At 44.6% G+C, this 12,500-nt stretch overlaps 1 protein-coding gene across 1 annotated transcript in view; it reads right to left on the bottom strand.

Moving 5' to 3' along the window:
- The window catches only part of ralgapa2 (Ral GTPase activating protein catalytic subunit alpha 2), a 127,751-nt gene that overhangs the window by 60,941 nt on the left and 54,310 nt on the right, over nucleotides 1-12,500 (bottom strand). Inside the window, 11 exon segments of the mRNA XM_062523250.1 lie at nucleotides 13-121; nucleotides 277-335; nucleotides 935-1,063; nucleotides 1,568-1,600; nucleotides 1,602-1,631; nucleotides 1,633-1,698; nucleotides 6,393-6,548; nucleotides 7,620-7,718; nucleotides 8,137-8,330; nucleotides 11,484-11,621; nucleotides 12,289-12,462. Coding sequence (XP_062379234.1) covers nucleotides 13-121; nucleotides 277-335; nucleotides 935-1,063; nucleotides 1,568-1,600; nucleotides 1,602-1,631; nucleotides 1,633-1,698; nucleotides 6,393-6,548; nucleotides 7,620-7,718; nucleotides 8,137-8,330; nucleotides 11,484-11,621; nucleotides 12,289-12,462 — 1,187 coding nt within the window.

Here is a 12,500-nt window from a genome sequence, read left to right as displayed (position 1 = left end):
CTTCAGCCTCACCTTCAGCGTGACCCCGAGGACGTTGATGGCATCTTTGACCTGATGGGGGATGTTCTGTTGTACGAGCTCTTCACAAACCCAGATGCCCAAGCTACAGATGGCGATACACCTGCAGAGAATACACACACGCTGTGGTGTCTCTGATTCGTGTCTCTGATTTACAATAATAATCACAATCACACCTCGTCTTTGATCCTCATACAAGAGTGTCCAGACAGCAGGGAAAGAGCGGATCATTTGGTTTGTTTACAGTCACTAGCATACCTGGCTCCTTCACTCAGCTCACTGCGTGCCGTTGTCAGCAAAACGTTCACCAGAAACTCCTTTGGAGAAAGAAACAGACAGAACATATTCAGCCATCATAGCAATCAAGACATTTAGCAATCACCTTGTATTCATATACATAGGTATGTGAACCAACATTTTGTAAAACACTGTCCTTTTCAGAGCATTGAATACGTTTGTTTTCTGAGCGTTACAACATGTTACAACATAGTTTTTGGTTATAACTAAGGATGTTGGTCTAGTAAATCAAATTATTTATTTGGGACTAATTACGTCCAAGGAGGTTACTGTATGTTTTCTTTGGGGTTTGTCTGTTTGTCTGTCTGTCTGTTTGTTTGCAAGATAACTCAAAAAGTTATGGATGGATTTTGATGAAATTTTCAGGGAAGGTCTGAAATGACCCAGGAAGAAACAATTAAAGTGATCCGTATCACTGTCTGGATCCAGAGGGCGGTTTTTGCTTGGTGGTTTTCTCTCTCCGAGTGCTTTTCTAGTTTAAGATAATTTGTTTATCCAGGCTGTGATGTAAAGGTGTGAACATTACAGTAATTTCCAACCACCAATTACGAAAACAAATTGCATTCTTGCGTACAAATACACAACTGACAAGATACACAACACACTCTCGTTCTAGTACCTTAATGTCCTCCTTGCCGACCTCTATATCGTCTGACCCTGGGGTGGACATGAGCGAGGGGATCTGGCGGTAGAGGTTGGGGAAGCACACCAGCGAGCCCAGGACGGTCTGCGCTTCAATCCGAGGAGCCTGACAGAGAGACAAGGGTCAAAGGTCAAAGGTCAAATATCAGCAGGATGAGGGAAAGCATCACAAAATAACTTTTTATTTTATCTTTTATTTTTTCACCGCAGCTTATACATTGATTTTGCTAAATTTCCTCAGCCATGAGCTTAATACAGGGGGGCAGTTAATATAGTATTAATATGATTTTGTTTCTTTTAACTTGTATAAAACACTGTCCTACAGCTTATACACAATGCGGTTAATACACCGGAAACTACTGTAAGTATAGTTTTATTTTTTTTGGGGGGGGGGGGGGGGGGGGGCAGGACAGTGAACTTATTATGGCAGGACAGTGAAGTGTTTGACAGGAAGTGAGCGGGAGAGAGAGATGGGGTAGGATCAGGAAATGACCCGGGTTGGACTTGGGTTGAACTCAGGTCACCGTGGGCATCTGGATCTGGCACGGACGCTTTATTGATCCCCAAGGGAAATTCAAGATGTCTAATTCAAGGGGAGTTCACGGCTCACCTCGAACGAGTCGGTGCTGAGGACGCGAGCAGCGGGCCGTGATGAAGTCGCCCACCAGCATGGTGAAGCCCGGGCAGACCCAGGAAGAAGAAGCGCGGCGAGCACCACCTGATCACAGTGTTCAGCACATCCTGACGGGAGGCACAGGAGGACACACACACACACACACACACACACACAAACAGAGAGAGAAAGGGGGGGGGAGAGGACAAAAGAAGATCATTAACCTGGTCATTTCAGTACACACAGCTTTAGAAAAGGTCCTGTGAAGCTTTCATGTCACAAAATGTCAGATCCTCTGAAAAAACAGCATCACTTGTTTAACATAATGTATATTGCAAGGCCCTCCACGACAAATACTTCTATTGGTTTCATTATGATGAATCATTCGCGGAGCATTTGTTGACTAAGTTTAATAGATACAGCCGCCGTGGCAGGTAAATATTTAAACATACGTAGATGGACATGGGGAGAGCATATGGGCTTGTCACAGCATATTGGCAGGACCGTAACAAAACAATTATTCTGTTGACCTTTGCAGACGCTCGTGCTCATACACACACATAATTAAAACCAGTGCTCAGGTATTGTCTGATGAGGCTCAACCCACTGGCAGATGGAGTCGCTCAATCTAATGACATACAGCAACATCTACTCATTTACTCAGATGCTTCCATACAGAGTGACTTACAAGTACACTACAATCAAATGGCAGATTTGTTTACAGCAAGCTGGCTTGTTAATAGCAAAGTGCTGTAAAATCACCAAGAGTAATGCCACAACGCCCAGTTTCAACACAACCTGCCCACCTGACCTATTCCTGATCCCTCCTTCATGTAAACAAATTCAGGTCATCTACATAGAGTCACCAAGCGAGATTTTATAGAAGAAACAAATGCACACCATGTAATTTTCCATTTCTAAATTAACACACACATCAGCTCAACAAAATGTTTCTGCTTGTTCAATATGTGTTTGCATGTGTGATGGTGTATTTGTATGAAAGTGTCTGCTAAACGAATAAATGCAAACGCAAATGTCCTATGCATACCACTCATTTAAGATGTTAGATTTGACAACCTGGTCACAGATTGTTGTGACACAGAATTCAGAAAATAAGTAAGCCTAGAAGTAGGAGTCCCGGGCATTTTCTCTGAGCATCTCCTGTTATTTAAATGGGCGAGACATGGAGAAATCTGTACGCTCAAACATGAGGACGTGTGCTGCGACGCATGTTTACCCAACCCACACCTCAGCAAACACCTGCTACGCCGCTGTTCTCGTCCCTACCTGCTACATTCATCTCCTTAATTGAATCCTTTGTAAACACAGGAAGGAGAATGAAGGGGGAGGGTGGTTAGCTTAGCAGTGATGAATAAAAACCAACTGCAGCAATAAAACAAGTCTTCAACAGACACACATACACTCTCACACACACACACACACACAAACACAGCTCTCCAACAGGGAACGGGAAATTGGTGGGAGTGTCTGTTTTAGGAAGGAGGGACATTTTACCCTCATTTCTACAATAATTGACCTCAGAGACACAGAAACAGTTGCTTGCAATTAGCCATGGCATTGGAAAAAAGGCTGAGCGATTACCTGAAACGCTCGCCCTAACCAAAGCTGTAATTCCCCGGAACGTATGCCATTATCGTCTGTAAATGCAGGCACATCCAATCTGAATTTGTGCCTGCGATAAAGGTGATGTGTGTTTGAGTGTGTGTGTTTGAGTGTGTGTGTGTGTGTGTGTGTGTGTGTGTGTGTGGGGGGGGGGGGGTGCGGGGGCAGGAGATGCTTTCTGCCCAGTGGGGCTTCTCCCCGACCCCTGGCTGTGGGTTCTGCCTGCCGTGACACAAAGGACACATTAACACAAAGTCCGCCAAAAGGGACTCCGGGCCCCTTCCCTGGACTCTGGCGGCCACTGAGAGTGAAATGGTGTTTCATTTTGATTCGCTCCTTCATGGAAATCATCATGCCATTTCTCCCCCCATCGCTCTGTGTATGTGTGTGTGTCCATTGTGTACTGCATTTTGCGAAGAAATATTGCCACGCCACTGACTAAGCAAACCGTGAAAAGGCACAATCACAGGTTTTTTTTTATGTTTTATTATTATTATTTGTTTTTTTTTTTCCTGGTGAAATGCAGGGAGGGCAATCGCCGGTGCTCGACCTGTGCACACAAACAGAGCGATTTGCGGTAAATCAGGACGGCCGGCAACACAATGAAAAAGGTCCTTTATCCTTTATAGAGCAAAGCAAATCGCAAGCACAATTAACATCACGCTAGACAAAACGCTTGTCCTTTATTGGAGGTGCTCTGGCAGGTGCAGTTGTGTGCCGACATGATTTGTGTGTGTGAGTCACACATGCGAGTCACAAACCGGCAGACACGTATGATGCGCTCCAAGACGCCGTCTTTTCAGCATATAAAGGGAGCAGCAGTTGCAAATTATATTCGGTATCATGGTGGGACATACGGACTGCTTAAAAGACCCTCTAGAACTTTGACTGGAGTCATTCTGATGGAGGAAAAAAAACTTTTTTGGGGATGTTCGGTAGTGTCTGCTTCAGGGAAACAGGACATTCTAAACTCAAGAGCAACAGAATTTAGAAAGGCCGTTTCACAAGTACGGCAGAAAAACATATGACTAATGCCATACTGTACATAGTTCAGCATACATTTAAATGCCAATTGTCCTGTAGCCTATAGCATGTCCTGTAATCAAATATGACATATATGGCAATAGTTAACACTGTACATTAGAAAGAATAAATACATTAAACTATTACTGCTTTAGATTAAAAAAAAAAAGAGATGACCTATATAAATAAAAGGCCACATTACAGTTAGTCATCCAGTGATGCTTCAATGGGGAAATGGACGTTTTCTATTTATTCTCCAATTTTCGTCTCTCTTTCTCAAAACCCTCAAAATCTGAACATGCTCCCTCTTCCAGTCTGCTACATATTGTATTTAATCACAACAAAAGACCACAGATCCCCATTCTGGCCCCTTCAACACACACACACACAGACACACACACACACAAAGAAACACACACACAATCCTTGCCAGCGTAGGCCCCACACAAAACGCCACCGAGCCTTCAATCCTTAATTAATCACACACACACACACAAACGCGACGGGAGTTCCAACATTATTTAATGACATGGAAAACATTCTAATGAGCTTGTGCCCGTGCCAGAGTGGAATATAGCTATCCTCCAGGCGAAGATATGTGGGCATTCAGAGACAAAACAAAGGAATGTATTCACTTTTTATCAGTTCATCTCCATCATTCATTCAGTCACCCCCCCCCCCCCCCCCCCCCCCCCTTCCTCCCTCCAACAGGGCTGGGATCTCCTCCCTGGAGCTGCAGTGGGAGAACAAGCTGGAGATATGGGCACGGACCGATTATTCTCTCCTGCGAGTTAGTAGTCGGAGCCAATGAATAGATGAGACCGAAACGTCAGTTCCAGCCTCTGCCAGTAGGGGACGCAACCAGTGACAAAAAAACAAAACAAAAATGTGATTGGCCTTGGGTGTGATTATACGGAAATAATCTAAAATCTGGAATTTTACCCCATGTGTTGTGATATCTGCAGAGGCCAATACACATATACTGGATAGCAGATATTTGTTCATTTGATCTGTTGGTTATAAAAATCTTTAATGAAATGATACTATGGCAGAGACCTCATGAACCTATTTGTAGTATGAATATACTTAATATTATAAAATGAACATAATATTATACATTAATAATATGAATATATTTACTACTCTTACAGTAATGACTTTGCTTATTAAATAGTAGTCACTTTTCCTGTTATGTACCTCACTTCTTCACATTAACCATTAGACTACAGACAAAACTAAATACAGAGAAATCGTTTAATGTCAAATTATCCTCTCTTGTCAACAGCGGAATGGGAGGTAAACAATGTGCTGTGCAGATTTAGAGACCTATTCTCTCTCTGCTGATGGTGCACATCAAACGATGAACGATCTCAAACCGAAACTGTGTGAGTGGTCTGCCACCTAGTGGTGAAACGTAAGGAAGCAAAATCCATTACAGAGACTATCGCTTGATTTAAAAGCTCTACGGAAATGACAGCGCATGGACAGGTACGCAAATTGTCATGTGTATTATTTTCAGCTAAAAAAGCAGCCGATTTCCTAGATGAGGTATCCATGAGGGTGGAAAATGGCAGAGAAACATTTCAATACCGTAGGAGAAATCAATTGATATTTTGGTTTTGTGAAAGGCGCCCTACGTGAGACTTTAGCAGTATTTGATATAATTTTAGCGGTAAAGCGGCAAAACAACCCTGAATATCTGAAGTATGGATTCACTTATGTCGAGGACAAACAGGAACAGGAACCCCAGTGTGTGGTATGCAGTAAATTGCTGGCACACAGTATGAGACCATGAAACCATCAAACTAAAACGTCACGTGGAAACAAAGCACCCTCCTGTCAAAGACAAACCTGTGGAGTATTTGAAAGGTGGGACATGAGTTGACGACTTCAAAAAATGTGCTTAACATCAGCATCAGCTCCAAACAAGTACAGGCATGTTGCGCGTCTTACCACATATCAGTTGGCTTGAACGCTAAAATATGGGTCACGAAATCAACGACCTTGGGGAATTGAGGGTCCCAAGGTCAGACCAGTTAACATGTATTTGATGAGTTTTCATGCAGAAAAAAGAGTCTGAGGTAAATTTTCGCCAGAGTTGCACTTTATGAACCACAGCTCTCAAGTAACTTAACTTGACTACACCAGACGTGAAGGTAGAGGTGCGGAGCCTCACCTGGTCGTTGCTGTTGAAGCCCTTGTGCATGACGTGGTAGAGGTGCACCAGGAACTCTCTGTTGGGAAGCACGTCCTGGTGCTTGGTCATCAGCTCACAGATGAGTCTGTAGGCCTGCAGCTTCCCCTCCTTGAACTCCCATGGCAACATGGTGGCCTGAACAGGAGGGAGGTGAGGGGTACAAAGCAGCGGAGGTTTAGCGTATTGACAAAGGAATAATAGTAGGGAGAAAAAGTAGCACTTTGCATAACTTTATGGAAGTGAACCTACGCAAAGGATGGTCTTTTCTCCCTTCTTTTGCTTAGTAACCAATTTGCTCCAGCACTAAACTAAAAAGACAAGTCTGCTCCTAACCCCATGTTTCCAAAGTAATTACCAAAGTAGTAGTCTAGATATAATTGTGAGTGACTGAATATAAATTTGACTTTAACTACAAAGTTGAGAAGCAAGCCAGAAACACACCTGAGCTACACACCTCATTCAGTTATGGCTAATTATTCTGGTCTAATTTGAACACATACTTTAATGATCATCATGTCAAGCATAAATTAAAATCCCATATAAATATCAGATACTTATTTATGTATGAGTTCATTACATGTGATTATTAAACAGTAAATGTGTTTAATTATATACTAGTGCAGGGGAAATTCCTAATATTTCAGTTAGACTGCTTACCTATAACCAGAGACTCAGCAGTCACAGAAACCTCCATAGCAATGCATGGAGTTAGTTCATAAGGCCAATATGGCAGCTGTCTACACATATCCCGCCCCTTCCTGTAATGTAAACAACCCTTCCTGTATGCCTCCCAGATCACTTGAATAGGAAAATAGCTGCCCCATAACTGCCCAAAGTACGTTACCAAGATGGCCACCGAGTGCACTTGAGCAAGGCACCTAACCCCTCACTGCTCCCCGAGCACCGCTGTTTAGACAGACAGCTCACTGCTCTGGGTTAGTGTGTACTTCACCTCACTGTGTGTATCACTGTGTGCATTCATGGCGTGCTGTGTGTATTCACTGATTCACCAATTGGGATAAATGCAGAGACCGAATTTCCCTCACGGGATCAAAAAATATATATACTTATATACTTATTAATCAAGCACCATGCAGTCTGCATTGATAATCATGGTGCTTGATTTTATACACCTGTGGAACCCATGAATAAAGACTTTGCTGTGCTGTAACTCAGCAGAGAGCCCAAGCAAGGCCCTGCTCTTACCTTGAACAGCCATGAGGCCAGCATGCGGAGAGGGGGGATGAAGACAGGCTGAGGGAGAGAGGACTGGTTGTCCACGCTGATGCCCAGGTTGTCTCTGATCTGTAGGACGAAATGGACCTGCACGATCAACAGGTGCTCTACTCCTCAATATAGACATGCGTGCCACTTCAATGGAAACCCTGGACTTAATTAATGTGGTGGTTCCAACTGCTGTCATTTACAATCAGTGGTAGTCTATATAGGCTACACTGGGCCTTTTTAATATATACTGTATATACATATTTTTTATTATATAAACATATTTATCTTTTTTTTTATCCAATTGAATCATTATTAAATATCCTTTATCTGTTTTATTTATATTCTTTTCCAGTTTGCACAGTCATGAATTTAGCCAGGTTTACATTTCATTAAAACCTCTAGACGGTTATGTGACAAATAAATCTCTCTGAATATGAATGTGAATGACGTTCATTTGCTAGCGCACAGATCCCACCATAAAGAACAGCAGACGTACCTTTGCCAGCTTGTGCCAAAGGTCGTAGAGATAGCTGAACACCTTGGCGTGGATGCGGGGACACTGGATGGCATTGACATCGCCGAGGATTCCCAGGATCCTCCTCCAGAGGACGAAGGCGGAGTCAGCATGCCACCCAGTCAGACTGCCCCCCGCGATGATGCTGACGTCGTCCGCCAAGAACTCACTGCTGTCTGCAGACGCACACCACACGACACAACACAGCGTCAGAGAACGAGGGATCGTGACAGAAACAACATGAAAGAGAGAGAGAAAGAGAGTGATGAAGACAGCCAAAGAAATATAGAATAAAACAAGATATGAACAGATGGAGATGGACGGATGACACAAGTAGAGAAAGTGAGAGAGAGAGAGAGAGAGGAAGAAAGAGAAAGGGAGAGAGAGAAAGAGCACCAGACAGAGAGAGAGAGAGAAAGGGAGAGAGAAAGAGCACCAGGCAGAGAGAGAGAATGAAAGGGAGAGAGATAGATAGAGAGAGAGAGGGAGAGAGATAAAGATAGAGATAGATAAAGATAGAGATAGATAGAGAGAGAGAGAGAGAGAGAGAGAGAGAGAAAGAGGGAGAGTGGGCAGCTCGAGCTGCCTGACGGAGAAGGCCACAGTGCTGCATGCTTCAGTCCCATGAGCAGCAGCAGGATGAGGCCCTCCAGCCTACTGGCAGCAGCAGCACACACAGCAATAGTGAGGAGGAGGAGGGGGCCAGTGAGTGCTGTGAGGTCAAACACACACACACACACACACACACACATGCAAGAACACTGGTCCTGTGGGGTTAACAGTGAGCACAGCACAGCACAGCACACCGGTGGGATGCAGGTGGAAAAACACCCAGAGGAGAAGCCAAGCACGGGGACTGCAGCAGGATGAGGGGGAAACACGGGAGAGAGTCTGGTTAAGATGAGAGAGGGAGGGGTAGATGGGTGGGGGGCATATGAATAATCAGACAAATGTCTATGAAACTAGCGTGGCCTACAAAGAGGAAATGACATCAGAACAGAAAATGGATTATCTACAGTACAAAACTAGAGTGACCGACAAAAAGGAAATTACAGGAATTTATTTATTCATTTACTTAATGTCACAGTTGGGAATCACAGAGTAACTCAAAATACCTGCCCAGCCCCACGATAATATCACAATGTAGCAATTTTGCAATACTTAATACATTTAAAAAAAAATACACAATATATCTGTGTAAATGCAGACGAAGAAAAAGGAAAAGGAAAAAGTGCAAAGAGTTTTAGCTCAGTGCCTCTTAAGCCCAATTCACACCAAAGATTCCCGACGCGACGAGACCGAGTTGCGGTGTGAATTAGAAGTTGCACGTAGTTGCAAACCATCGCAAGCCGTCGCAGAGCATTCAACATGTTTAGTCGCAGTTGCAAGATTTTAGAAAATTGCAGCTCATCTCGTCGGGAATCTTTGGTCTGAACCCTACTTTTTAAGTATATATTTTTTTGGCTTTTGTGCCTTTAATTTTGACAGGACAGTAGAGAGAGACAGGAAGCGAATGGGTGAGAGAGTCGGGGTGGGATCCGGAAAGGACCTCGGGGCGGGAATCGAACCCGGGTCGCCGGCGTGCGGTGCAGGTGCCCCAGCCAGTTGCGCCACGGCTGGGGCCTGAACCCTACGTTTTAAAATTTGACAGTGTGTATGGGATTACCCTCATTCATTCAATAAGCGCCACCTTGAGGATATATGAAGTAGTTACTCTAATTGTAGAATTTAATGTTTTAGTATTCCGTTCCTATTCCGATGCAACAGATTGAATATGGTCAATCGGATTGCCTGCTGTGTCTTCTCAAGGAAAAGCAGGCAACAACGGTATATTCCGATCGAAGATTCTAAAGTACTTGAGAGCACCTGATCGGAATAGAACATACCCCATGTAAACAGAGGCATGAATATTTAAATCTGAATAGTTTAATCGGAAGGACAAAAACACTGCTGATGAAAGAAAAGTAGCAACAAATAGTGAACATACGCTATAACCAGATGCACTGTGAGAGGTTAAGAAGTAAAACCCGAAGCATCTGTGAACAATTAAAGAGACCCTATGCAACATTTTCATAGTCATAAAATTGCTTAGAAATCGCTGTTTTGCTTGACTGACCAGTTTTATCTGAAAAAGTAATATATCCTCTCGCCCCCAGTGTCCCTATCCGCTATTGCAGCCTTGCAGTTTGTCCATGGAGCGATCACTCCTAGTTTACATCTGGAAGTGAGACGCACGAGGAACGAGAAGAACCACGCTGGCAATTTATACATATAAATACACACACTAAAGCTGTAGGGGAAGCTCTGCAGAGAAATATGCAAGCATAAAACGAGCGAAAACGAAAAGCGAACGCGAAACCAGCGACGATATTGCCAATCCTGCATAGTTTTCCTTTAAAGGCAAAATTTATCTTAGTCTCATGGGGCTCATTGTAAACTTCATCAACAACATGTTACAACATCTTTATTCACACTTTACAGCTATATTGCAATTATTGTTTTGAAAATTATGGGACTAGACAGAGAGGGTGCCAAGTAATCAAATCACTGCATGCTGATTAATACACAAGAGCTGTGTGGGTCACAGAATTGGACTGGCAGACATTTGGGACTCTGGCCAAGGCCAAACTGACCTTGCAGGACTGGAACGCTAAAACCTATAACTAAATGTTTTATATTATGTGCATCGAATCATAACTGAATCGATTCAACTAACAAAATAATGATAAGTGATGTTAAAAGGAAAATGTGATTAGTTAGGAAATGGAAGGTCGTGACAATTAATAATGCAGCATGAATACACACAATGAAAGGACTGGTTAGATCTGCAGCGGCATACAGGAGGTGCAGGGGGTAGGTGCTTAACCCAGCAATGGACAGGGGAGAGAGAGTGAGAGGGAGGGAAAGAGAGAGAGAGAGAGAGAGAGAGAGAGAGAGAGAGAGAGAGAGAGAGAGAGAGAGAGAGAGCAGGGGGAGAAGAGAAAGGGAGAGAGAGGGAGAGAGAGAGAGAAAGAGAGAAGTGGGAGAAGAGAAAGGGAGAGAGGGAGAGAGAGAGAAAGAGAGGGAGAGTGGGAATAGAGAGAGAGAGGGGAAGAGACAGAGAGAGAAAGAGAAGGAGAGAGAGAAAGAGAGGGAGAGAGAGGGAATAGGGAGAGAGAGAGGGGAAGAGAGAGAGAGAAAGAGAAGGAGAGAGAGGGAGAGAGAGAAAGAGAGAGAGTGCAGGGGAGGAGAAGAGAGAGGAAGGCAGGAGGGTGGATGAGTAGAGCGAGAGCGCGAGCAAGGGTGAGAGCGGGGCGGAGCCATGGCCTATGAGCAGAGACAGGAAGTACCCAGGTCCTCTGGCATGTGCAGGACGGTTTGCATGGCGTCTTCCAGCAGCTGGGTGCCGTCACGGTAACCGGTGGGCACCAGCAAAGCCGGTGAGGCGGGGGGACGTGGGGAATGGGGGGGAGGGGGGCACTCGGAACCTAAACACAGACGGACGAGGGGTGGGGAGGGGGGTGATATGAGGAGACAGTGGAACCACACAGACACAGTCAAGGGTACACGGAAGGCTCACAATCACAACATTTAGAAAAATGTCTCTCAGACCTGGAGTCCTTGCCCAGCCCTTTGGGAAGTATTTGGTAGAGGACTAGCAGACACAGAGCTGATCCATGTGCTCAGGATCGCACATGTATTTGAAAATCTATCGGAGCATGCACATGCTTCAACTATTTCAAATGTGTTTGCTAGGAGAACTGCTTTCTGCGCTCTTCAAATACTTCAAAAGACAGACAGGTGTCCCAGGTCTGATGTGAATTAACAATCACAAACAATCACAATTTATATACAGACAGTGCTTGTGATTTACAAGTGATGGATCACATTTGATTCATGTTGAAAACACTCACAAAACACGCACAAGCACAACTTTTGAAGAAGAAAACATGACAGATATGCAAGTAAATTATCAGAAGTTGGGACTGTTCTTGCATGTTGGTTTGACATGAACTGGACCAGTTAACGCACGGCGTTAACATTTGGGAACATTTGAACAATGACAGCAGGGGGGGCAGAGGTGTGCATGCCAAAGGCACCAGGATCAAAACCTCTGGTGCATCTCCCCTCTGGCTCGCCATGTCTGTGCTTTACCTGCTAGCGCCTCCGTGTGGCTGAGCAGGAGGCTGCGCTGGTGGTCGGCGTCGGAGTTCAGGTCGTTGGGCGGAGGCGAGTCCGGCGGCTCCTCCTCGAAGGTCTGCCAGGCCAGCAGGCTGGCGTCGGCGTCGTTGAGATAGCCGTTGGACGTCTCGCTGCTCATGCTCTCGCCTGAGCGGCGCACAGGAAATCACGGCGGTCAGAACATG

Source organism: Sardina pilchardus, chromosome 20 (genome assembly GCF_963854185.1).
Source record: "Sardina pilchardus chromosome 20, fSarPil1.1, whole genome shotgun sequence".
NCBI lineage: Eukaryota > Metazoa > Chordata > Actinopteri > Clupeiformes > Clupeidae > Sardina > Sardina pilchardus.
The sequence above is the reverse complement of the archived record's forward strand: the minus strand, read 5'-3'. Positions and strand labels throughout refer to the sequence as shown.